The sequence below is a fragment of the Falco punctatus genome (assembly GCF_963210335.1).
Source record: "Falco punctatus genome assembly, chromosome: 12".
Classification (NCBI taxonomy): Eukaryota; Metazoa; Chordata; class Aves; order Falconiformes; family Falconidae; genus Falco; species Falco punctatus.
Genome location: NC_137592.1, coordinates 10,189,213 through 10,216,975, shown reverse-complemented (window position 1 = coordinate 10,216,975; position 27,763 = coordinate 10,189,213). Strand labels below are relative to the sequence as shown.

General features: G+C 45.0%; 1 protein-coding gene across 1 annotated transcript in view; it reads left to right on the top strand.

Annotated features, from left to right (window-relative positions):
• Positions 1-21,084, top strand: part of SRD5A2 (steroid 5 alpha-reductase 2) — a 39,427-nt gene extending 18,343 nt beyond the window's left edge. The window contains 4 exon segments of the mRNA XM_080407842.1: positions 15,810-15,973; positions 18,406-18,507; positions 19,521-19,671; positions 20,242-21,084. Coding sequence (XP_080263968.1) covers positions 15,810-15,973; positions 18,406-18,507; positions 19,521-19,671; positions 20,242-20,308 — 484 coding nt within the window. The 3' untranslated portion in view covers positions 20,309-21,084.
• Positions 21,085-27,763: the final 6,679 nt, after the last annotated feature.

Sequence of the window (27,763 nt, the reverse complement as noted above, 5' to 3'; positions counted from 1 at the left end):
GCTTCTTTTGGCTAGTTCCCTTCTTCCCAAAACTAAGTTGGGAGGGGAAAAAGACACTCCCTCTCCCCAGGCTCTGCAGAACATGGCACGTGTCATCCCTTTCTAAGCTGATCTGTGCTGCCTGGGTGGGCAGGCAGGTGCAGCATTTACCTGGACATGCTGGTCATTTTTCCATGTAGGTGTGCCTGCTTGCGATCAGTACCAAAGCCAGCTCAAGCCTCCAGAGAGATGCAGGCAGATGCAGACCGCAAATGAGTAAGTCATTTATAAATTAATTTGCTCATGATGTATAGGAGTATATTTTGTTAGTTCGTAAGGAGTTTTAGTTGTGTTTTTTGAAACATGAAGTGGATAAACAGAGATTAGATTGAGTTTGAAGTATATCTATATATTTCTAGGTGGTACTCTCCTTGCAAATAGTGAATATAATAGACTCATACAATAACCACCAGACTCAATCTGGAGATTAATTTTTTCTTTATCAAAATAGTTATTTTATCCTTTTGTCTTAGAAAGTCACCATCATTAAATGCCAATAACTAAAGACGTTCTTGTTAACAGCCTCATGAAACCTTTATCATTCACCTCCCGATACACAACATGCAGTTGTTTCACAAGTAACAAATCTTACTCTCTGATTTGCTTCACCTTGATGCTTTGCAATAGAACATAACCAGATTCCTTTTGGCCTTCACCAGCCACACAGCAATACATTTGCATCCCCTCTTCTGCTGTTTGGACTTAACAGTAACTGGATCTGGCAGTGATATCCCTAACAGAGGCTGGCCGTTTGCTCTGCCTCTTTCATGTGTTCCTTGCTCCCAAGTCAACAAGTTTAACTTTTTGCAATTCAACCCAGTGAGTTTCAGTAATGCTAATACCTAATTTATTCTCTTCAGTGAAGATAATAGATTCAGTGCTATTTTTAGCCAGGTTCCTCAAATTAATGTAAAAATAATCAACAAAAATATCTCTTTGTATGCTTAGCCACAGATGCGTAAAATTTTCATGTACCCAGTGCTGGTATGGAGTTTGCTTCTTTGCAGTCTCCTCTAGCGTTATTAAATACCTTGCCAATTATGTTCTCAAAACAGCATACTAGCTGATTGCCTTCCTAACTGTTAGCACAAACGATCTTATCTATACATTCCTTTCCCATTGGAAAGTAGGCTAACATTACAAAAACCTATAGGTTTTGCCCAGCCCAAAGTGTATCCACATTATTTTTCCTTTTATCTGTTGGACTGGAAGAATTTCTGCAGAGATAACTTAAGACATATCGTTCTTCACTTCTTTTCAAGACAACATGCCTGTTGACAGTATATTGCTATCTGGTGTCACTTAATTTGTGCCATTTTGTCTTTACCAGGCAGCTTTACAATCCTCTATGGTTTTGTATTTATGCCCCAGGTTTTCCTCCCAGACAGACATTATTGCGTGCCGTGCTCTTGCTGTCCATTCCCCATCATACCCACCTGCTCCTACCGTGCCACCTAGGGCCATAATTCCCTAATCTGGTTGTTTAAGAAGTTTTTGTGTCCTGCATGGTATTGCAATTTATGATTCCAGACCATTTGTTTTGCAGTCAGTCCACTGGCCTGAGCTCCAGCCACAGGGTGTCTATCCTGTTCTCCAGAAGCAGAGGGAAGCATGGTGCATGCAGAGCAGGTCACAGAAGTTTTTTCTCTTCATCCCGTCTCCACTACCTGGAGCGGGGCCATAGCTAAAGCAGTATTCATGTTGGCTCTGAAACTTCTTTGTCACTCCTGTCACTGCTAAAGGCACAAAGACTTGGTGAGTGCTCGGTACCAGCTGCGCTGCAGAGACCGGTTCAGATTGCAGTCCTAGAGCAGGGACCTGAGGTCCCAGCCACGAGGCTGTCACCAAGGCACAAGCAGGACCCTCTGATCTCACCTGTGTGTGGGTTGATATCTTTTGATATCACCTGATATCCTGGGAGTTTAAAGTCTTATAGGAAGATATATTCTGAGCACCAAACTCCGCTGAGCTTTGTTAAGACTGATGGGGATGTAAAGATCTGGATTTGCATTACTGGATTCCTGCTGTTGGTATTGGAAAAGCAGGGTTATAAAGGACTATACTAAGACAGAGAAAAAAAAAAAAAAGATTAAATTATACACAGGAGTTTCAGTAAGTGTTTTTACTCAGAAATAATAACGCTTTTACCAAAGAAGGAAGTTACTTGTTTTAATCATGGGATGCCTGTAGTATTCCCTTATGGGGGCTACTCCTTTAAGTAGGAAATAAAAAGCAAGGGAAAAATGTTAAGGTTCATTCCAAATGCACAGTGGGAAATTTATTACGGACGTTGCTCTCTCAAGGTCCAAAAGTGTGGTGTTTTTATTTCTTACCGTAAGAGAGGCAGCCATTGCAGGGGGGAGACTGGGGTCAGGTAGTACTTTTTTACTGAGTCAATAAATATGGTTTGGCACAAGGACAGTTTTTCACAAGCCCCTTTGTGTTTTGAAAAGCCAATACAATTAGGTCATTTCCCAGTTTTGGGTAGCTCAGTTAAGAATAAAAAATTATTAAATAACCTCCTAGTAGTGTTTATAAATAAATGTCCATCCCAGACACTGGACCTATTTCCCTTGGTGTAAGTTATGTTCTCTGTATCTTCTTCAAAATTAAAGTAATTTTAGAAGAGAAGAATTACGATAAAGAAATACTTTCAAACTATAAATCAAGAGAGTATTCTTAAGTTACACACCTTGAAGCGTCGTCTTCTTCTAGATGTTGATTTAAACGTGGCAGGCGAGTTGATCAGTAGGGTGATTCTTACTAAAATAATTAATCGATGTACATCTACACCCCTTTGAGCATAAGAGCTGTGTTAATCTTTGCTGACCACTCAGCTGACATTATAATTATTTTTGGAACATCTCACAGATACAGCAATAGCAATGGAATTATTTTGTAAAAAAAAAAAATCATACTAAAACCGGGTTAAAATATTTGGTGCAGGAAGATGGGAAAAGTCAACTGATAAGAAGAAACATGTATATATTTTTCTATGGATCCAAACTCATTTTAAGACCCAGCTAAATTCTATCTAGCTGTGAACTTTTGAAACATCAATTGCTACCATACTAATACCTAAGGATGGGCAGAAAGTTTCACCAATCCTAGAAATGTGACCTGCAATAGCAATGAAACAAGGTCACATCTGAATGAAGTTGATTTTGAGCTCCTCCTTCGTTATCACTCTTTATAAACATGTAACAGAGCAGCAACACCCACAGTCAACTTTGGCCATATATAAGACACCATTTTGCTTATGTGCTAGAATTCACCGACTTAATCTAACACTTTCCATGCTGGGAGACTGTCTCCCAGAAATGTCTTTGGAGAATGTCACTGTTATCAGGGTTGTCTGCAAAGAGATTGTTGTCTACTAGAGAAAGAGGGTTTGCATGAAGGAACAGATCGATTCCCTGGCAGGACTATGCTGGAGCAGGTCCTGGGGCAGAGTGACACCCTGCAGCACTTTGATGTGCTGGTAAAGATGGGCGTCTTTCCTAGAAAGCCAAATCCCCTTGGGATAGCCCTTCATGTCATCGTTTGGTGCAGGGTGGGAAGGCTCACAGGAGCTCTGAGTAAGCTAGCTGGGCTACTCAAAGCACTCTAATCACACTAGCGTGGTCTCCTGCTAGAGATGCAAGTGAAAATACCTCTGGACGGTGTGGTCCTAAAGCAATTCTTTCAGTGACTCCTGTCACATGTCTGGGCCAGGAGAATGCATATATCTATACAACTTTGGCTGCTCCTGAGAACAATGAAGAAGAGGAAAAAACCCTTGTATTTACTTTATGCTATTGAGTTCTCTGTGTGTGCTTCTTTTTAGAACCTTTTTTTTTAAAAAAAAAAAAAAAAGCGTCATTAAAGCATTCATGTTGGCAAACCTGGCCTGGGTTAGGGTTACTGAAGTGTAGAGATGCATCTCTGGTTGTTCTCAGGAAAAGCAATTTAGACTCAGCGGAGCTGTTTCTGAGAAATGCATTTGTATTTGTTCAAACATAAAGTTTGTCAGCTAACATCTTGAGAGTCTGCCCGTGCAGAACAGTTTCTCTGGTTCATGTGAGGCTATAAGCAGGACCACCATGTGTGAGCCTGCAACCCAGCCAAGTATTGTCCTGGCCGGGGCTGCAGGGCCAGGGCAGGACTGCTCATGCCGTTCTGGCTGGCAGGGTACTCAACAGGGCAGAAGAGCTCTCCTAGCTGGAATCCTGGCAGCATGGACTAGAAAAATACAAGTTGTCTTAAATGCAGAGAAAATAAAAAACATTGTGTGGCTCACAGTCAGGGCTAGAAGGTGGGAAGAGATAAAAAGGTCAGGTGAAAGAGAGTAGCACTGGAAGGGACAAGTAGAAGAATTGTTAAAAACAGCTAGGGCAGGAGGTGGGGTGGGGGTGAGAAGAAATGGAAGGAAAAAGGAGATGATGTGAGAGGGCAGTATCCAGGTGTCAAGACACTTTAATACTGATACTGTCTATGTGCTGAGTGTTTCACTTAGCAACTTTCAGTGTTAGGAAATCTGTGGACATGTTTTGGGAGGGAGTAAAGATGACTGTGACTCAGAGTCAGCCTGTGGTATTGCTTTGCCTCAGGAAAAAAAAGGGAATATTAAGTCCTCTGATCATTTTAATGTGGGCGTAAACTCAGGACTTAACCTGACCATTTCAAATTTTGTTCCTCTTTGTGTGTATGCACTGCCATGGATGCCACGAGGTCATACAGGTTCAGGAGAAATTTGGAATACCGTCTTTCTAAATGTAAGACATTTCAACCAATGTTTTTCAGAACAGCCTAAGGATTTAGAAGTTATTATTTTCAGCTTTAACATTTTTTCACTGTTTTGGAAAAAAATCTCTGCAGTGTTTCTGGCCATTTCAATTATGAAGAGGGCTTTCCCAACGCACCACAGGCCTCAACTTCTGTGGAGATTTATTGCTGAATCTTTCAGTTTCTTAGAGCATGTCTTTGTGTAGTAACAAATGAGGAGGAAGATGACCCGGTGGTGCACTTCTGAACTCTCTGGACTGCGGTGAAATGGTCAAAAGTCTTCCTAGCATTACCCTGCTGCACGATGAAACAAGCCTCTCAGCAGAGACAGGACTTAGAACAGTTTTTGACAGAGGCATCTATAAAACAGACCTAAAAAGAAAGAAATGTAGCTGACAACCTGGTTTTCTCACAGCTTTTTTTTTTTTTTTTTTTTTAACAACATACATCTTACAATCTCAAACTACCTCATGTAGCAGAACAAACAACCCAGATGTGTCAAGTCTCATGTGCTGAGGATGAGACTTCTGCAGCTGCCTGTCACCTCGTGCACCCGTGTCCTTAGGTGTGTATGGCAGCCTCCTGTAGCCCCAAAGCATGGCTCCTGCTCTGTGCCCCCCCTCTGCCAGCGATGGCTGCGTGGGCTGAGCAGCGAAGCAAGCCAGCAGCCTGCTCGCTGTGCGCGGGAGCAGTGAGCATGCCGCCTCTGACCCTCAACACGTGCTCACTGGTCCTCGTGGGTGGACATGCTCCCCAGCTACGGACCAGCACTGGAAACCCTCCACCACCTGTTATTTTTATTATATTACGTATTACCTGGCCTGTTCCTCCCTCACACAAACCAATTGCATGGGGACTTGGGAGAGAAGAAACCCAGGAGTTCTGCATCTCCCCTGATGTCCACAAGTGCCCAGCGTTGCTCTGGAACAAACAGCCAGCTTCTGTTACAGCAACTGTGTAAATCGATGCTGTTACATGTCCCAGTTATGCGAAGAGTTTGTGGTTTACTGAAACGTGACACAACAGAGGCAGTGCAAAGCCAACAGAATGGGGAATTAAATGGTACAGGAAGCATGATGCATTTTCATGTACAGGTCAACATAATCCATACTAATAATCCATTGTTGTTGCTGAGGCCTTTCCAGGTACAGGATCCAGAAAAGCTGCTGTAGAGGGAACAAAGACCTGTTAGGAAGCCCAAGAGGAGCAATCCTATTGCTAAAGATACCCAGTGATAACTGCAAAGGGAGAGGGACACAGGTGAAAGCACTACAATGAAAGACAGGCAGAGTGCAGTGGTAGGGCAGCAAAAGGGACAAAAAGCACACAAAGAGCCATAAAGGAAGGGAGAATCTGAAGAAGGAAAGACAAAGGAAGGCAGACAGGAAGGCTGGAAGAACAAAATGGAGACAGAGCAGGAGTTTAGGCGTAAAAGAGGAAAAGAAGGAATTACTAGAGTGGAAAAAGCCAGTTAAGAGTATTTTAAAGGCTATTAGCAATGCGTCTTGTTGGGTACAGTCTCACCAAGATGTAGATCTGGAGAAGGACAGGTTACCACATGCCTGGCTTCCTTTGGTCATTTCTCAGCCCCACATGGACCATTTATGGGAAATAATTATACTTTCTCGGAAAGTGCAGTTGTAAGGGCACAGGTCTGTGCATCCTTGGATTTTATATCTTTTCATGTAGGTGCGTCCTTTTGTTCGGCTCACGCTCTCAGCCTCTGTGAACACTTGGAGCTCTCTGCTCCAGTGGAGCAGGGAGCTTTTTCAAGTGCATAGTGTAGCGTCTGGTTAAGTTACTCTGGCACATGTTGCAGGCTTTTGGCAGACACCCACAGTTTAGCAATAGGAACAAAGTGATCTGTCTTCATAAATACCAAGTGGTTATTTCTGGAGAAGAGAGATACCTTGCTGAAATACATGCTTTGGCTGGGTAAGCCTTTGACACACCGTTGCTTAGATAAAACAACAAGCATTTTCATGATCTTTTAAGTACTGCTACACTTTAGGTAATCACGAAGCACTGTGACATCTGCACATTTGTCATCACCACAATCCATCGAGTCATGTTGACCCTGGTTCTGTTCTCTAATCCTCATACAAGTATAAATCTGGATCAAGTTTAGTTAGGGTTTCAGCTGAGAGCGCTGGCCAGGCATTGGGTTCAGTCTGCAGCCCAAGAAAAGGTTTTGCTCATGCTAGTTTTTGCGCTCAGCTAATTCCAGATCTCATCCCTGCGCCCCAGCTTCTTGTCAGAACCTCTGTCTCACCAAGATAGCGCCAAGTTCTCATTCCCAGGCAGTTCCTGACCACGTATAGTCCTCAAATTTTCTTCTCATTCCCGATGGACGTTTGTCTGGCCTGTCCTTAACACTTGCCATTGGTGAAGTTTCCTCCAGCCCTTCAGCTGGTATGTTCCAGAGCTCCTCTGTCCTTCCCTGACAGCTGCGCTGCATTTTTCATATAGCTGTTCAGGCCTGTTAGGTCTTGCTGTGTTCCTGGTAGACCAGGAGAATGTTTTACTCCTTTCTTCTTTGCAGCAACTTTTCATACAGTTGTACATTGTTATAATGTCTTCCGCTGGTTTTCTCTTAGAGTGAAGGACTCGGGGTTGTTTAATCTTTCTACATGTCACATTTCCTAGACCACAGTTGTTTTTCTCTGGGCAGCTTCCACTTGGTCCTTGTCTTTTGTGAAGTGCAGAGTTCAGCTGGACGCAGTATAATTTAAGTTCCTACTAACACCATGCAAAGGGGAAAGATTTCTGCAGGTGTCTACAACAGCACTCCCATTTCCACGTTACATTTCAACATTTGCCTTTCTCACAGCAGCCTGCTACCATCAGCTCATGCGCCATTTGCTACCTACCAGCACTCCCTCTGCTATCCAGCCTGTTCTCCGGCTGGTCTTTTACGTTTGGTCAGCCTTACCCAAGTGTAGTATTTTGCCATAGTCTTTATTGAACCAAATCTAATGTTTTCACATTATGAAACCAGTATTTCAGGTTTACTGGAAACTCTAGCTCTCACTTTTGGTGCGCTCAGCATGTCCCAGAGTTGTGCTGGCCACAAACGTTAGGAATATTATTTTTCCCCCCAGAGACATATCATTCATGAAGAAAGCCCTGAGTAGTACCAGAGCAGTCTTTTGCAGAACCTCTCTCAAAATACCTTACTAGTTTGATAGTGATGAACAGTTGCTAACTACTCCATGATACAATATATCAATCAGTTTTGCAGCCACTTAAAATAACATCCTCTAAACCAGGAAACCCCAAGTTACTTTTAAAATTGACATGTGAGTCAGTGTCAAAAAACTTTCTAAGACATGGGACACCTGCTGCTGCTACCATCCCTCTCCTACAATATATCCGATTTATGTCAATTCCATCACTCAAAACTGTTTTAGGAAAATTGGATTGCCTAAGTTAAATAGAGAAACGAGTCCTGCCTCCTGCTGCTGTGGATATATAGGACCCCCAGTCCAGGAGGCTGTTACAAGTGTTAGTGTTTGGCCTTTTAGACAGACAGTCCGTTATGCCATACATCCCAGACTCCAGTACTTGGCTGTGTCGTCCCTAGGGACAAACTGCGGTTCTGTCTGGGGTGGTATTGATTTCAACAGGGATCTGTACAGGGGACACATTTCCTTTGCTCTGTTAGCTTCACTTTACCTTCTTTGGCTATAAAAGAGCAAATTATTTGAAGAACAGATCCCCATCTTTCCAATTAATTTGCCCAGTTTGGCAGGAGATGGTGAGAAGGATATTAAGAGCCGGTTCTAGGCTCTTGCTTCAGTTGCCTTTCGTTATGGGCGTTCAATCAACTTTCCCCAGTGTTTAGTTCAGCTCTCATTCGGGTCTCCTTTCTGCATTACAAACAAAAAGGAAGAAATAAGGGTGGTTAGCTAATAACAAATATAAATAAAATAATATTTCATAATTAAGGGTATGTAAAACTTGTTTGGTGTTTGTACACCAAAATGGAAACATTTGAGAAACAAATATAGCAATATAAGTGTATACTGAGAGTAACTTGCTGGTGGCTTGTGACTTGCTGGTGTAGCTTGTTAATGCACCAGCCCCAACAGCGTTGTTCTTGGTTTCCCTTTAGAAAATGCTTAGTAATTGAAGTATAGTTTTTTTTCCTATACCTGCTAGAGCCAATAGGAAAGATCAATGCTTTTCATGATTCAATGCCTCTTTTACCTGTGACAAGGAAGAATTCTCCTTTGTTGGTTCTAACTGGATGCTGGTAATCACTGGGAGATACCGGATTTTTCCAGTGGCAGTTTCAAAAATAATGGAAGGAGAACAAGTGGATTAAGGAATTAATTTATAAACAGACTTGCAAAACACTTTTGGAACCTGGCTGGAAGAGCAAGAATTTTTTCCTTGGAGTTGAGCCTACATGGTTCTTCTTTACTAATTAAACCCAAATAACCATTCTTAATTCCTGTTCCTTTCCTTTTCCTTCCTTTTTTCAACCATTTATGTTTTATTAACTTACATTGTTTTATAGAACATTTAATAATTTCTATATCAATTTGAAGAGGAATCAGTTTTATCCCTGAACTGTATTTGTCCTTCTTACTTTGCTAACTGTATAATAGCACGCCTAAAATTTGTAGCAATGAGGCACTACTGACTGGTGCTAGATGGTCAGAATGACTGACTTCAGGTGTTTATAGTGTTGGAAGTGGGTGTTACATAGTTCAGATGCCTTAAATTTATCCAAGATCAAATGCATCATGTTTTTTTTCAGTAATGATTAACAGTAATAAAGAAGCAACATTCTATTTTTAGCCGTTTACATCGGATACACATGCTTTTGCAAATACGTGTTTGTTTTTTCCTGTAATCCCACTTTATTCACATGCAGTTGTAAGCTACTGAGCTTTTCTGACCTGGCCCCAAGGATTCAACCTGAAGTGTGTGTTTAGTTGTGTGGCCAGAAGTCAAGCGCAGTTGCTGATTCCCTTTGACTGTCAGTCTTTGATGAAGTTGGCTTCTGCAAGTGCTGTCACCCATGGTGTCAGCCTTCCTGGCACAGTATCACTCTGGAGCTTCACTCGTAAATGCTGGTGTTAAGCAATAGCTTATCTGTTCTAGGGAGTTTACTGTAGGGTTTTTGACTTGTTCCGTTTGTGTATAATGTTAGATGAGCCGTGAGACATTATGGAACCTTGTAGTTATCATACGGGATTAGAGCTTCACGGTCAGCACTCTGCCTTGCCAGAAGACAATAGCGGATCGTTCAAAAGAAAGTGCAGTCAGTCGCCCAGGGCAGCTGCCACCTTCTGCCTCTCTTAAATTGAATGTGATTTATCCCCTGAAATATGAAAATGAATATGCATTCCAAACCTTTAGACTTTTTCCTCTCTCTTTTAAAGGACCTGCCTCTGTCTTTAACCTGTGGTTATCCCCCTTCTTCTCAGTCCTACCAAGCTCTTCACTTCAATGTTGTTTCTGTATTACATTTAACAGAAATTTCTTTTCATTGCATTCAAACTTACTTCTTTATTATCATGAAACTCTGGGTCATAGCTATTCAGCTTTCCCAAAGAAATTATTTTCTAATATTGTATGTTATATTTTATCTCTAATATGTCTCTTATTAATCCCCAGTCCAAATTCAGCAGTCCCAATAGTTCAGTGTGGCAGTCTCTTCCACACCTCTTCTTATTTTGGCACTGAATCCTGCTGCAGTTCTGCTGTCTTTGCCTTAAATCAGTGCTGTCCAGACTTTATGCTCTCATCATCCTTCTTCTCAAGAACTCCTCAAACCCAAGCATGGTGCCATCTGACTCAGAGATTCCTCAGTCCTTCTTGTACCCCTCTATCAGATGTGTGCCTGCATCTCTTGCACAGGAAAGACGAGTCTGCTCCTGCCAGAAATCTTCATCCAGCCCTGAACTTGCTACTGAGAGACCACAAAGAAAGAGTGTCCCTACAAACAGGCTTCAAGTTGGATGAATTTCGTAAGTGAGCCACCAACAGCCTAAGGATGGTAGATTGAGCAAATTTTTTTAGGCAGAATACTTGGAAATGAACCTGCCATGGCAGGTTTACTATTGTTTTATACAACTGAATTGTAGGCTTTTTAGTAATACATCTGTCTTGTTCCCTAAATTATAGCCATCAAAAGTTTGTCCAAAGATCTTTGGAGGAACATGGAAGTAGGATGGTTTGCATGAGGCTTGGAAAGGAGACCTAATTCTGATTCTGTGTTAGTCATAACTAGATATGTAAATCTGCACAATTAAAATTTTTATTCTTGTTCTTTTGCTCCCAAGAGTCACTGGACAATGATTTAAGGCGAGTTCACAAACTGGGCCATGGCCCAGCAAGTGATTGCAGTTATCTGATGGTCTCACACAGTCCCGGTGATGCAGGAACTGGGCAGGGAGCAGCCCCCAGCCCCGGCGAGGGACCCCTGCCCTGCAGCAGGCAGCCACCCCCTGGCACCCCCTGCCGCTGCCCACCCTCGCGCCGGTGGGCTCCGCAGGCAGCTGCAGCTGCACATCAGCTTCACCAAAACTGGCTCAGCTCCTGAACTTACAGCCTTCCTTACACCAGGGACGAGATCCAACCGCAGTACAGCAGTCAAGGGATCTCCCATCTGTCCTGCACCTGCAGTGGGTATTGCCAGAGGCTTAACAGCCTGCTGGCATTGCTGGTGTGTGTGTGACCTGGGTCATTGCTCAGATTTTGTTCCTGAGGCTGTGCCAGAGCATGTCTCACTGTGAACACCTTCTTAGCAAAAGGGACAAGGTCCACCCTGCACCGTACAAGTGACTGCTAATAGCCTGCTTGTTCTCCTTGTTTAAATATTCCTGACATGTTGACCTTTTCAGGCTGCTGCAGAGTCCGTAAGAGTTAAGTGGGAAAGGACAAAGTATCTCCGAGCAGGATGTTTGAGGAGAGGTATATGAGGGGATTCTAGATGGTTTGTGATGCCAGGGCACCTGTAGGTGTCAGGAGGAAGAAGGGGGGTTAAAATGCTTCATTTAACTTTTTAAAGTATTTTGGGGTATTTTGTTTTACTTGCCTTTTGAACTGATAGCAAGATTGCCTGCTGCTTTGGAACTGACATTTTAACTGTTTGTTTAAACCCAGTCTGGGATAGCTGAAAAATTTTTAATTGGGCACAGGAAAATTAGGTGCCGGACTGTGCCCTGATGTTGACTATACATGGAGAGTAGACTTAACAGTCTTCTCCTGCAAGTATTCAATGAGCATCAGTGTAACACAATTCAAAACCAGTAAAAGTTAAAAAATTACCTCAGAGTGCAATCCACAAATAACCTACAGGACTGGGCTCAAAAAGAGAATGTATATGCAGATTTTAGCACAGACTCTTCAGCAGCAGATGTCTTTGGGACATGTCATTTGACATCTGTATGTCTCCAAAATAATTAGAGGCTTTTTGCAGGACATCACAGATACCATGGGTAGAAGTCCATCGTGTTTGTGAACATCTTGAGCCTTCACCCAAGTGGGAAGGTATGCCAAGGGTGCCAGCAGCTCCCTGGCAATGCGATTCCAGTGGCAACCTGTGGCAAAGACTCCTATGCTGTTAAATGTCAGTGCAAATAAAACTGGTTTGAGGTCGGTGCGATCTCCCCAGGTTTGGATGCTAACATTTTCAACCTGTGCACAATACAGGTGGAAGAGAACTCCACTGTTTCATAGCAGGGAAGTCCTTTCAGGTCTGACTGGTTTGTAGTTAGTGTAACAGACAGCACGGCCAGGGTCGGAAGGGAGCTCTGGAGACCATCTAGTCCAACCCCCTGCTAAGGCAGGGTCACCTGCAGCAGGTTGCACAGAGTCATGTCCAGTTGGGTTTTGAACATCTCCAGAGAAGGAGACCCCACAGCCTCTCTGGGCAGCCTGTGCCAGGGCTTTGTCACTCTCAAGATAGAGAAGTTTGTCCTCATATTCAGAAGTAACTTCTTGTGCTTCAGTTTGTGCCCGTTGCCCCTTGTCCCGTTGTTGGGCACCTCTGGGAAGAACCTGACCCCATCCTCCTGGCACTCGCACCTTGAGTTTCCAGACTCGTGTCTGGAAAATGTGAACTGCTGCTGACTGACCTATTGCATCTGGGCCCTGAGGAGAAGAAGACAAGAGCAGCAGCATAAACATCTCCAATTAACAAGGAGGAGGACTAAGAGCCCACTCTTAGTGGATTATGGTAATGTTTGTGAACAGATTTCCATCTTTTGTGGAAAGAAGAGCAAATCTGTAGTTTCCCCCCATTTGGGTGAGGGTCTCTGGAGTTTTCAAGGAGCTGGACTAATACCTTTAAGATGAAATTTGATGCAATGTGAAATGCTTTTCTCTTCAAAAGCTGTTCTTCTGGAAAATAAATGATGGAGAAGAAGATGAATAATTTATTATTCACTCATTTAAAAAGAAGCTCTTGGCAATGGTTTAGTCAGATGCAATGCCTTTGGCCAGTAAGGATAATAAAGGAATAAAGGATTAGTCACCAATACTGCACTGAAAGAAAAAGGTCAAGTTTGTCATTGGTCTAAATCCAAAAGGCCAGGTTTTGTTATTGTAAAATGGTGGCCTTCAGTCCCCCTTTGAATTTCATTCTGTAAAATAATTCCAGCAGAGATGCAGATTCTTCCATGGAATATTTAAACCTATAACATGTCCTAGCTTTGTCTCTGTTGCTTTTTTGAAACCCATCAGGAATAGTTTGTACACCCCCAAGTAGCTATGTCGTGCGAGCCAACAAGTGCTGTATTAAAACAGAGACTTAGGACATTGTTCAGATACAGAGAACCAAATCTGGCCTCTGGATTTACAGACCCAAGGAGATTTCTGTGGAGAAGTTGCTCCGCAACAAAGATTCTTGGAAGAAATCCTGACTTGGATTTTCAAAACTGCTACGAGGTGGGATTTCAGCAATGCCAGGATTTCATTCCCTCAACAAAGAAAAAGCTGATGCTTCCTGGCTCCCCTGCTATTGCACTTCTGCTTTGCATGCAGGTTCTTCCTGTCCTGTATCCACCGCATCCACAGCAGATAGATCTATGAATGATTTTTGCCCTTCTGTTACTGCAGGATAAGCCACCTTTCAAGGGCCTGTAACCTTTATCCTGCATCGAGAAACACCTTGGCAACAGTTAACTTCGCTGGGAGCTGAGAAATGCCAGCTTGTGCTAGAAACTTTTGTTTGCATCAGCTGTAAAAATTAAGAGACTCTCAAACAGGACTGATTTTGACAAAGGATGAACCAATGCAAGTCCCACTCCGATCTGCTGTATAAATTCCCTTCCTAAATTCACTTTGTGTGGTTTGATATACTCTTCTATACAATTCACCTTCTCTGAGTTCCATTTGCAAGTTTCCCACTTTTTTCTCATAGCTGTTCAGGTTTAATTCATCCATAGGACTTCAACAGGCAGGTTGGATTGCTAAAGCTGGCCTCGCCTGCTCCTAACTCCAGCATCCCATTCCCAAAGGGCAAACCCAATGAGTATTGGTAACATTATTCCAAAGAGCATTTCTTTCCACACTAATAAATATGACAAATGTGATACCACTGTCTGAAAAATATTTTCCATGCCTATTTGGTTTCACTATATTTAGAAATATTTATCACTTCTGCATCACAACTGTCTTGATTGCTGGAAATCTGTCTTAGCTTGCTTTGGAAAGCAGTGAATGCATGAGCATGTTGTTGCTTGTACTCTGCTTGCTCACTTTCAGACATGCTCAGTATGATTTACTCTCCATTTATAACGTTATGACATTTTATGCCTCAGCTTGCTTAAGTTGATAGTGGCAGCCTGGGAACTGGATTAAGTAATCAGCAGTGTTTATATACTGGTGTGATCAGCACCGTCCAAAGCCTGAGGGCAAAAGAAAAAAATTAAGTGTAGATTTTATGACATACAGAACTTGATGGCCAGGTAAGAAAATACCTAACAAATATGAATATAACGTCTCCATTTCACTCTCCCAAGGATGATATGGGTTGTCCAAAGTGTCAAGAGGCGTACACCCACCTGAACCAAAGATATATATGAAATTTAAAACTATGCAAGCACAAAGTATTTGCTCCTACACATTAATGCTAGCGCTGGCACAGCTTTTTTTCTGAGGAGGACCTAGGTGCTGAAGCTGTATGGAAATCTTGGAGCTTAGCATATTCAACTTAGGGGTTTAGCTTTTCTTATCTTAAAGAAGAGTTTGGAGGCATGGAGGAAAGGCAGGGACTGGAGGCAAAGCAGTCCCCCAGGCAGCCAACAGCATTGCTCTGCCTCTGTGTCGAAGTGTCCGAGCCGAGCATGACAGAGCTGCTGTGTGTTGGAGATGAGCGGAGGTCTCCGAGTGGAGCGGCTGGGAATGGGATTACAGCTTAGGCTATATACTACAGGGGATGAGAGAGCTAAAGGGGTCTTGACACTGCCTTCAACTCCAGCTGCCACCATGGGCTAAAGCCCCCAGGGATCTGCCCACATAGTGGCATCAAGAATGTCTTCTTGATAACAAAGCTCCTCCACCGTGCTTGTGGCGTAGTAACATTCATTTGGCAAATCAATATTGTAACTGGTGCTGCCCCTTGCTACTTTGGTTTGAACATCAGTGTGTTCGTGTGCCTCCACAGCATCCTTTGCTCACCCCCCTGCAGCATTATAGCAAGGTCTTAAAACGAAAATGCTGTTTGTGGGCACAAGTTCCTTATTTCACCAACAAGGGAGAAGGAAGGCAGAGACACCTTCCCAAGGTGGCAGTGAATCTGGATGAGATTGCTGGCCTCCCACCTTGTGTGCAGTCCTGAAGGACCAGGAAAATATGGGTATCTGCAGTATTTCTTGTTCCCATTAACTGCTGATCTTATTTTGTTGCAGTTGTTTTCCATTTTTTTCTCTTTATTGACCACTTTTATATTTCATGTTTTGTTAAAGCGGTTTTTGCTACGGCAGAGAAATTGCAAATACAATGTTATCATGAGTAATGCGCTGACTTTGTTTTCTTATCTACCTTAGGACATTTATTTACCCCTTCTTCACTAGAGGCAGACCTTTCCCACTGCAATTGCTTTTCTTTGGCACGTTATTCTGTATCTATAATGGCTTCCTCCAGGGGTACTACCTGATTTACTGCGCTGAATATCCAAATGATTGGTGCACCGACATCAGATTTACATCAGGTAATTACAGCTTCAGGATTCCCAAGATCTAATCTCCAAGCAATTTGTAAGCATTTTGAATTATGCCCTAATCTTCACTGAACATGTGAGTCAAATCAGTTGTGATGGAAATCAGCATAAAACCTGCCTGCTGGCCCAGATAAAACAAATAAATGTGCAGTGACTTTTTTTTTTCCCTGCTAGGCAGGCACCTTTGAAGGCATACAATGTTCTGTGTTAGTCTCAAATCAGCAGCTTTGTTTTACTGACACTGCTCCAGAGCCTCCCGCTGCTGTGGGCTGTGGAGGTGCAAGCTCAGACCTCAGCTGCAGGTGGATGCGCCCTGGCTCAGCCAGAAGTGTCCACCCAGCAGCAACTGTGTGCAAGTGCAAACTGTGGCTTTCTCTTCCCTGCCAGGGAGCTTTGCACTTGATGCAGCTATTCCGGCTGAGAGAGAAAAGAAGGGCAAAACCCCGGCATAAATGAGGCGTTAGAGACAAAGGGCTCTTTTTTTCTCATGTAAGGCACATGGGAAGATTAGTGATCACACACAGCCTGGTTGCATGTTAATATGTTTCCTTTATATTCCATAACTTAATAGCCTAGATTAATTTCACCCTGTAAAATCCCTGCAAGAACAACTGAGCAAGAGCAGCTAGGTGGCATTGCACATTTGGTGCTGCACAGAGGATGTTTTGTAATGCACGCATAGAAGTGAAGATTAACATGGAGGTCTGAGGAAATGTTTGGGATATGACAAACACAAAATAACCAAGGTACTTTTTGTACCCTGTTTCAGGCTGTGGATGCAAGTTCAGCCTTTTCAGACAGCATCACACATCAAAAATCCTGGACGTTGTCTAGTAAGAGCTCCCACACCCAACAAAGAAAACACCACATCACATAATATGCAAGATAAATAAAATATGCATTTAACGAAGGGGAAAAAAAGGGAAATTGGCATTAGCAGTGTTTGAAATATTAAATAAAAAACAAACAGTTTATTCTTCCCCTACAGACTCTTACCAACTTTCTGTTGCTACTGGAAATGTTGAGGTTTTATCAGTGCTTAGTCCTTTTTCTATACTTCGTAGCACACACCACCTCTATTTCTTTCCTTGCTTCTCAATCATTGTCAGAGGTGGCTTCCTCAGTGTCTAATGTGGCATGAAATGTAGGGCACGTCACCTGCAGAGTTTCTCAATCAGATGCCTCTAGTTTTTCAGCTAGACGGATGAATCAGCTGATGAATCATTCTGGCCAGAAGCTGTTGGCATCCTTCAGCGAGTAACTGCTCCATGTGCATGCCCATAGCTCTGTCCAAGCAGCCTCGCTGGTGGTGGACTGAGCTGTGCCGAGACGTAGGTCTCTTCCTGGCTCCAGTGATGTGTTTTTTGTGCTTCTTTTTCCCCATCTGTAAAACAAGAGCAGTGGTACTTGCCTACAGCTCTGTGGTTACCCTGCAGTAATGTCCACAGCTGTGGCTGGCTGCCACCAGCCAGCGGTGTCAGCTGGGTGCTTTGTGTCCCTCCTTGGTGTTCAATAAACGGTGACCATGGCTGGCTGGGAACTTCAGCTTTTTCTGACACCAAGTGAATGTGCTCTGGTTTGGTACTGCATTCAGCTCTGGGGCCCCCACCATAAAGAAGGACATGGACCTGTTGTAGCAAGCCCAGAGGAGGGTCATGAAGATGATCAGCGGGCTGGAGCTCCTCTCCTCTGAGGACAGGCTGGGAGAGTTGGGGTTGTTCAGCCTGGAGGAGAGCTCTGGGGAGACCTTCGAGCAGTTCCAGTACCTAAAGGGGCCCTCAGGAAAGGTGGAGAGGGACTTTTACAAGGGCCTGTAGTGACAGGACAAGGGGGAATGGCCTTAAACGGAAAGAGGGTAGGTTTAGATTAGGTATTAGGAAGAATTTCTTTACTGTGAGGGTGGCGAGGCACCGGCACAGGTTGCCCAGAGAAGCTGTGGCTGCCCCATCCCTGGCAGCGTTCAAGGCCAGGCTGGATGGGGCTGGGAGCAGCCTGGGCTGGTGGGGGGTGTCCCTGCCTGTGGCAGGGGGGGCTGGAACTAGGTGGTCTTTAAGGTCCTTTCCAACCCGAACCATTCTATGATTCTATGGTTTTGTGGTCTCACCAACAAGGTGGTGTGCTCAGGATGGTCATTGTTCTGTCCACAGTTGCTCTCCACGCTGAAGTTATCCAATGTAGGTGATCCCAAGTGGACTGTGATCCCACAACTGCCACAGAGATACAGAGTTATTTGTCACCAGTCACTGATGCTTCCGCTGAGTAGCCTTCTCAGAAGCAGTGCATCTTTTGACTTGGAAAAGAATCCACTCACCTCACATTAGGTCTCCTGTCTGCCTGCTCCAAAGATAAACCTCACATATGGGCTTCAGTCGGGATAACCAGGCAGAGCTGTTTTTCTAATACACTTCTTGTTTGTTTCTTAGGCCTCCTCTTATTTCTGCTGGGAATGGGAATCAACATTCACAGTGACCTTCTGCTGCGCCAGCTGAGGAAACCTGGGGAAGTGACTTACAAGATTCCTCAAGGTATATTCTTATCCTGCCCCTCCTTGGAGAAAGCAGGGCGGCAGGAGAGGTAACATTTTTTAACTGAATTCACAGCAAAGCAGCAGTAATAGCAGAGATGCCAGTATCACACTGGGACTTGGTTGAGGTGCCCCTCGGAGCTGCTGGGATCAGCGTGAGCTGGCTGCAGACAGTCCATGGGAAGCAACAAGAGTATCCAGAAAACGTGAGCTGTGAGGAGACTGTTTAGGCAATGGTCTGGGTAATTCAGAGAAGATTGAGGTAGGACATAGGAAGAGGACTTAAGCCTTGTAAAAGGCAACTGCAAAGAAGGAAATATTTTTCTCCATGCCCAGGAAGAAGTAGTGGACTTCTTACACTGCAGAAGGGAGATTTAGGGGAAGAAATAACACCAAGGATGCAACATGCAGAATTTCCTATCCGTTTTCTTCAAGGTGGGGCTAGGTGAGGAAGAGTGGCTGTGGGCCAGAACGGTGAACCAGGAGATGTCTAGTTCTGTAGAGCAATATGGATGGGGAGCCAGGATTTTCCTGGTTTTGGTCTTGACTCCTGCTGGCTTGTTATGGATGGTGATATGTCTCTTCCAGGCTTTCTCACCTGCAATACTTACCTGCCTCTTGTAGATGTTGTGATCAGCTAAGATGCAAAAGCGACACCCAGAGTTTGCATTCCCCAAAGGTAGTGGAGCTGCAAAATATTTTCAGGGCCTGAAGGGAACTGACTAATTTTAATCATTTAAACTTAAATCTAATAACGGGCTTTCTTAAGTCCTTTTCCAAATGAAAATAAATCATTGTGAAAGTGCTGGAAGTCTCTGGGTGAGAATCCACTTTGATTCCTGTACAAGAGCCTTGTACAAGATCCTCCTGTGGCATGGCTCCACTGGCTTCATAGGTTGCTGTTATGGGCTCTGAATGAGAAAAGTGGTGTATTCTGCTGCTGACTTTACGGGAAAGAACTTTCCATGTGCATGAGTTGACTGTAAAAATTCCATCTTTTGCTTGTCAATGCAGGGGGACTGTTCACCTACGTTTCTGGAGCCAACTACTTTGGAGAAATTGTGGAATGGTTTGGTTTTGCCATAGCAACCTGGTCCCTACCAGCCTTCGCCTTTGCCTTTTTTACCCTTTGCTGCATTGGGCCACGCGCTTATCACCATCACAGGTACCAAACTATTTCTTGCCGTGTGCTGCTGCTTGCTCTCAGAGTGCAGTTTGCAAAATGCCAGGGAGAAGCAGAGGAACAGGGCCAGGAGTCAAGATAAAATTGAAATTGAATACTATGTACAAGAAGGTTTTGTGATGGGGTGAAAATAAGGCAGTCGGCTGGAGTCCCTGTTGGGTCAAGTGGGCCTGACAGTCATTTAACCCGACATGAGTTACACCGCTGCATCCGCTGTGTTACAACCTCTTTTTAGTAAGCCTTGTAAATGCAAACCTTTCCTAAGGGTTCCCCTGCAACCTTTGCAGTGCTTTGGAACAGGTATGTTCTCCTGCTCTGAATTCCTAAAGTTTCTACTTTAGGTCTGTTAGAATCTTGACAGTATTATTATCTTTTGCTTAATTAAATAACCTGGTGTGAAGAGTTTTGGGACGCTCTTTTGCAGAGTAACACGCAGAGGGTACAAAGCAAGGCAGTTTGGAGGAGTTTTAAGGTTCCTCAGCTGAGCTGTATTGAAACTGTGCAGTTTCCTCAGGTGTATGCAGGTTCACTCTCTCGCTTATTTTCTTTCAGGTACTATCTCAAGACATTTACGGACTATCCAAAATCAAGGAAAGCCTTGATTCCTTTTGTTTTTTAATGATTGAAATATGGACTCTGTGTTCTGTTTTTATAGGGCTTTTTTCAATTTCTGATTTTAATGTTAGGTCTGACTGTAATTAATTGTACAAATGATAACCTGGGGTTGTAACAGACAAAAAGGTAATTCAGAACTGAAGTTCTTGTTTTTAACAGGGGAAATTGCAGACAGTTGTGGGCAAAGGGAGTCCCCAGACAATGTATGTGTTTGTTAGTGAAGTTCTGCCTATGGGAAATGGATATATAACTGCACTGGCATCAGAGAAAAAGCTTTGGCTATAAACTGGTGCAGAAAAGTGGAAAGTAAGCCCATGACTTCAGAGGAGGTCTTCAGCAGCCACTACAATTCATAGCACTCCTGCAGCTGCTTCTGCAGCTGGCACTGCCCAAGGTGTTGCCACACACCAGAGTAGGGGTCTCCTTTGCCAGGAAAATTACTCAGCCCATTATTTTTCATCTAAAAGCCAGCTTAGCTCCCAGAAGCATAATGCAACAAGAGGATACTTGTGCCAACACAAGGCTGGGAGCAGTGTGCCGTGGCACAGAGGCGATGCAAACTACACGGAGATGGGAGTATCTTCTGCTGGCACTCACAAGCACGATGTCTGTGTTCCTTCCTTAAGCAATACTCTCCTTACTGTCAGATGATTAATTGTCAGCCATCAGTTTGGGTTTTTTTAATGTATTTTGTTAAAGCAATTGCAGCTCCGTTAGAATATTTTTTCTCTTGCAAATCCAGAGCTCTTTTCAGAATAAAAATTTGTCTACTCAAAACCACTCAATTGTTATTCATAAAAAGACTTGAGATGATGATGTAAGACAAAAAGTACAACAAATAAAAAGCTCTGTGTTGAAGAAAATGTTCCCCAACACTGGCAGTACATTTTGTCTACGGAGAACATTTTCAGATACTCATATTAGGAAATAATACAGAGATATTACTGAATTTTGACAAAAAACATGATGTCTCTTCTTAATTGCAGCATATAGTTGGGAATTTTCCCAAAAATGTCATTATCCCCAATAGGAAGAGACGTCCCCATGGATGCTGACAGTTTTAGTTACCCTTTAAAGCATAAAATCCTGCAAAGCATTATGCTGAATAGCTGGAAAGAAAAAGACCAGACCACACATACTAAACATACTACCTGCTGCTGAAGTAACCTGATTGACTGTACACAATTTTCTCCAAAACACAATAAAATTTATGTAAAACACAGAGCTGTGCTAGCCTGGAACTTACTGTTTGCGGAAGCAAGTCTCTGTGATGTTGCTTACCAAGTCCTGCTCACACTGGCTTCCTCCTTCATGGCAAACCCTTCATTCTTTGCTCTTATTATTAATTGTCTTCATTACCATAGAGCAGAGCAGCCAGCTGGGGCTGGGTCCCATTGCACCGGCCCCTGCACAGCGCATGGGAGAGCCGGACCCTTTGCCATGCGTGGGCAAAGGTAAGGGGGGATGAAATAAGGTGCAAGCAGAATCGTCACTGCACGTGCCGCTAGTTCACATCAGCACTACAAACATCTTTTCCTTTTGTTTCCTTATTTAAATCCTCCATGTGGAAACATGCTGGGAAGGGGGTTGCTGGGTGTGAGGTCAGGGACAGAAAGGCTGGAGGCGGCACAGACGGCACGGACAGCGTGTGGGAGGTGATGGCCCCTTCCCTAGGGAGTGGATGCTGAGCGTGAGCAGCAGCCGTGCTTCCGGGAGCTCCCTGCCTCAGCAGCCTCTCCTTGACTATTCCTCCTTGTGCTTTTTTCTCCCCAAAGCATTCCAAGTGATGAGAGAGCATATAGCCTGTGGGTGCCAGAGTTCCCAGCTGCTGTCTCCTCCATCTATTTCTGAGCCAGGGGGAGAGCAGGGACCAAGGTCTGCCTGCCCCTTTGGACCAGAATAGGGCTTGTGCAGACTTCTCTGGCCCTTCTACCTACTCCTCCCATCAGAATGGGACTATTCCCTGCATTTATTTTATCTTGCTTAATGTTTGCACCAGCTGGACCGTTATTGCCACTGGCAGTTGCAGGCCTGGATATCCACTGCAAGAAGCCAGAGATCAGGGCAGGAGAACTGGTGCTGGCCCGAAGTGGGGTTGGCCTGCCCGCAGGCTGGGGGCCCCCAGCCTGACACCCCTGTGCTGGCTGAGCACAGGGTGTCTCGAGGTGCTGGATGCCTTGCAGGAGCAACTCCGTCCTCTCCGTCATGGGCCTCGGACATGTCACATGGAAAAGGGCAGCAGGCAGGAAAGGAACCCGTCTTCCTTCTTCCCCCTCCTGTGGCATTTTTGGAGAGCAGGAATGACATATGTCTGCTTTAAGCCCTCTACGAGCAACAACTACAGTTAATGGTGATGTAGAGGAGACACAGGCTCTCCCCATGTCAAGTTCCCCCGTGGGGCTGGTGGCTGCTGCCCTCCCTGCAGGGACACCAGCCTGCCCTGCTGTGCACAGGAATGCCCCAGGGCAGCACACCTGGGGCCACAGTGCTCTTGAGAAATTTCTTTCATCACCCCTTATTTTTATAAGGAAAAATATGTTCGCTTTGTCCTGGGAGAAAAAACACGGCGGATATTTGCATATCCCTCTGCTCAAGCCTCTGGAGGCTATGTACACATACGATTTCAGAGTGGACTGAAAAATGTTTTGAAAAGCAGCACTTTTCTGACTTTCTTTGCAACATCCTTTTGTCCTGCTAAAATCTAACAGAAGTGTCCTCTGCTGGTAATAATTTAAAATAGTAGCTTATTCCTTTTCTCCCCGTTTTGCAATACTGTTTTTCTGTTTGGTTTCCTCCCATCATTCACATTTTAGTTTTCGTTTATCTTTGAGGAACATTGATGCTTGGTGCTGTTCCCCTGGAAAGGGCGTCCTCCAGACAGCTCTCAGTGTCACTGCTCTGCTAGAAAGACCTCTCTTATATGCAGCTGATAACTCAGCCTTCATCCCCCCTGGCAGCCTGCTGGGAAAATTAATCCTTTATCCCCAGGACTCTTGTTAATTTAATTATTTTTGTATTGTTTGAGTACTTTTTCCAAAAGCTGACTTTCCATAAACATGGGCTATACCACTGTGGTAGTACACAAATGGCTTAATCATGCATCCAACAGTTTCTTCTGTGGAACGTGTTTTCTGCACCTAAGTGATCAGACAGACCACTTACTGATACCAGAATTTAGATATCTAATCTCTTCTGACAACCGAAAGCAGAATTAAATGCTGGGAGGCAACGGGGAGAACAATGGCACTTGCCAGCCCTCATTCCCATCTCTGTGTGCCACACACGCTCCAGCCTCTGCCTGGCTTTAGTCCATGCTTCAGATGAGATGTCACTCAAGACAGTAGAAAACCAGCTCCAGGCAATGTTGGGCATTTGTAGCTATTGTTTTAAAGTACATATTTTACATAATATATTTACACAAAAGGCAAAAAAAACCCACTGAATTTTGGCCCTTGAGTGACTATCTTTAGGAAAAACACTCGTTTGGGACCTGCACTCCTGCTCCCATTGCTCTCCTGGAACACAAAACCTCTTATGCTTGGCCAGGAGCTCTGAATGTTTCTCCAGAAATGCCAAACCACGGCGTGTCCTGGAACAACAAACACGAAGGAACTCTCCCTAGGTAGGCAGAGTGCTCTAATGGCTTGGCCTCAAGAATATCTGTTTTGTTCTCGTGATGGTGTCACTGACTGACCAACGAACTTCAGGTTAAAAAACCCACTTTGGTTTTTTGTTTTTTTTTCCCTTTGTATTGCTTTTCTCTGGAAATGGTCTTGAAGGCCAGGATTTGTTTTCATAGTACTTGGCAAAGCAGCCCCAAGCTCAGCTGAGGCCTGTAGATAGCACTATAACACAAATAAGGTACAGCCTGTTGCATATTCTCGGGAGGCAGGGTTGTTGTAATATTGCCAAATACTCTAAAGATGTATAAGATATCCAAAGGCACTGAAATGCGCCCTAAGGAGATATTTCTGTGAGATTTCATCACAGAAAAAGGCTAATACATGTCACCCGCTGAACTTTAGGATCATTTCCTGACCACCGAGGGATTACCTGTTTGTATTTGATTCACTTGTTGAATTAACAAAATTCTTTTTAATGCAAATCAGCATAGGTTCTCATTTCAACCCAAGCATTGCCCTGGAAGCCTGATATCCTTTCTTCTGCCACCTCTGGGGTCCTCTTGAACCAATCTAATTTCTCAGACATCTCTCAAACCCACACACTCCCTGAAGGAGTGATGTGATCTAGAAAACACAAACAACTGGTACTAATTCAGGGCCAGGGCCTGCTGGTTCCCCCTACCATACTCTGTGAGTAAAGGCACTGATGGCCACTGAGCTGCTGAAGAATATGCCATTATTCACTACAGAGGCAGCAAGTCTGGTCTCCATGGGAGCACAGTTGGTGGGCAGACACTGAGTGCCTAATGGTAACACCTAGAAAAGTGAAAGAAGACGTTCAGATCTGGTTCTCCCAGAATCACAGCATGGCCAGGGTCGGAAGGGAGCTCTGGAGACCATCTAGTCCAACCCCTGCTAAGGCAGGGTCACCTGCAGCAGGTTGCACAGTCATGTCCAGGTGGGTTTTGAATGTCTCCAGAGGAGACTCCACAGCCTCTCTGGGCAGCCTGTGCCAGGGTTTTGTCACCCTCAAGATAGAGAAGTTTGTCCTCATATTCAGATGGAAGCTCCTGTGCTTCCTGTGCCTGTTGCCCCTTGTCCTGTCACTGGGCACCGCTGGGAAGAGTCTGGTCCTGTGCTCCTGGCACTCGCCCTTCAGATATTCTGGTTTATGTTACCGCATGCTACAAGTGCCTTTCCAATGAACAGTTCTTTAGTGCTGTTAAGTCTAAAAGGTAAAAGAAAAAGATACAGTTTCCAGAAGTTCATTACGTTAGTTCCTTTGCATATTCAGAAGAGAACAGACTGAGCTGAACTGATGCAAAGTTTGGAGTAATCCCATCACGCCTTTCTGCTGGGTGCCAAGGGCTCTCCCCCGCAGCAGAGTCAGTGGAGACGTTAGCTCCTCCAGGCAGTGATTCACAGCACTCAAGCTAGAAGCCTACAATCCCGCACAGGAGGCAGGGATGCTAGCAGTACACCCGTGAGCCCCCAGCCATCCATTAAGGGCCCCTGCACTGCTTACGGCCAGGCAGGAGGCAGCTGTGTTTGGGCACTCGGACCTGCAGGGTCATTCCCAGATCCTCCGTTACCCTACCCAAACACTTCTCAGCGTTATCCTACTCAAACCAGCTCCAGCACCGCAGGCACCTGCCGGGTTGCTTTCCAGTCTTGTTGCCTACTTTTCCCAAGTTGTGGGATTACACATGACATTGTCAAAGCCACACTTCCCTACCATACCAAATGCACCACGTCTGCTCGGGCTGGACGTTTTTCCAGCCTGCAGCATTGCCGCAAGGAAAGGCCTTTCACACACATTACGGGGATGTGCTGCGTTTTTACACTGTGTGGTAAAAGATGAGGAGGCTGCTGAGGTCTTAATGGGCTGACAGCAGCCTTGCTCGGGCCTGAGCTGGGTCTGGATGGAGGGGGTTTCCCCTGCCTGGCTGAGCGGTGAGCGGGAGAGCTGCTCCACGAGGCCCTGGTGCTGCCATGCTGTGCCCACCAGCCCTGGGGAGTGGGCCACGGGCTGCCCCTGCTCACAGGGTGCTGGGTATCACACCCAGAGAAGGGGAACTCAGCTCTCCTGCCACCCCAGGAGAGCTCCCCCCCCAATCCTTTCCATCCTCATCTTCCTCATCCTCGTCTACCCTAGCAGGGGACCACCACAGCTCGGGATGTTACACCAAAGTCCTCCTTGCCCAGTGTGGCCAGGTACACACGCAGCCCTGAGTGGATCTGGTTTTGGTGATGGAAACTCCAGAAATGACTCCTGTCTCCCCGGCAAGAGAGCAGCTCACAGATGATTTGGAAATCTGCCTCTGCCAAAATAGTCCCTCTGCTGTTTGACCAGAAAATCTGTGTTTCAGACCTCCACAGGAGCAGAAAAGCTGCCCCTTCACCAGTCACAGCCTCAGAAGGAATGCAAGCAGAGGAAAGCAAGGAAATGTTCACAGTGGATTTCTAGAGATGTGGGAAGCTGGCTCCGGCAGGTCTGCAATTTCAAAATACTGACAAACATCACTCTTGGGATAAAAAACTAGTTTGGAGGAATTAAAATACATTTGCATTAACTGAGCCGCCAGATCTAAATCCTCTCTTCCCACTGCTGGGAATTTATGACTGGCACTCTGGTAGTAAATAGGAAAATGTGTATTTCAGCACTGAATGCACTAATCCTGCCTTCCACGCGGTGGGGTGAAACCTTGCCCCCGCGCGTCCTGGCAGCCTCGCACACCGAGAAACGAGAAACGCATCTGGAGGTGTTCACTGAGCTGTGTCATGTCAGGCGGTCCCCTTCGTGTGACACAGCTCCAGCTTCACTGCCAGCGAGCCGGTGCCCCAGCCCCAGTGCTCATCAGCATGTCTGTAGACAGCCAGACACAGCAAAGCAGTGGCTGTCCCAGAACTGAGACGGATGCCCTGAAGCATTGGGCTGAACTCAGGCTTGGCACTGGTTCTTCGCAGCACGTGAAATGGCAACATTCTCCCTGACTTCAGCGAGGCTCTGGTTTCACCCGTGTCTTCTCTGTTCAGATGTGTCAGTGGCCTGTAGCCAGTGATTTCCAGCACTGTTCCTACTCAGCATCCAGCCATGTGTTAGCCATAGCAACTCAGGCGAGCTTCTTTTCATAAAGCACTATTGCCGTTTTCCCTCATTTCTGACAGAGATGCTGTTTCACAGGTATTTCAAAAGTTCTTCTCTCCCTAGGTCTTGGGCTTTCAATGTGTTACTACAAGGGAGAGTAGACTAGACGGAGTTTGTACCACTATGCCTTTCCCTTTTTTTGTGGTTATCAGACTTTCTGCCTGGTTTAGCCACGAGCTCAGGTAGACACTGCCACTCCTGCAGGCCAGCTGGGTGTATCTGCCCTTCTGGCTGGCTGGAGGCCAACCCACACAGCTCTTCCTCTCATAGCATCCCGTGATGGCAAAACCTCGTGCCAGTTGGTCCCTGGAGGGTAACGAGCCTGTGATGGTTTCTGATGAGAGCACCACACTTCTACCCGAAAGCTTTTGCCTGGAGTTTTCTGCTGTGCTTAAATTCTGAGAGGAGGAACAGCCAAGGAGGGATGAGTCATGGCCATGCTGCAGACCAGGCGCTGACTCAGAGGTGGAGCTGGCTCCCAAGCCCGCTGCAGCTTGTATCACAGGGCTGGTATGTCTGACTCAGGCAGTGGTGGGGCTGGAGAGGCTCCCAGCACACTCTCCTCGCTAGCAGCCCTGACAAAAGATGCAGTGACTTCTTCTTGGCACCTCTTAGCACATTCTGTGCCAAAAAATGTCCCAAATGTTCACCTGCTTCCATCTGACTTAATCTTTCCTGAACATGAGTG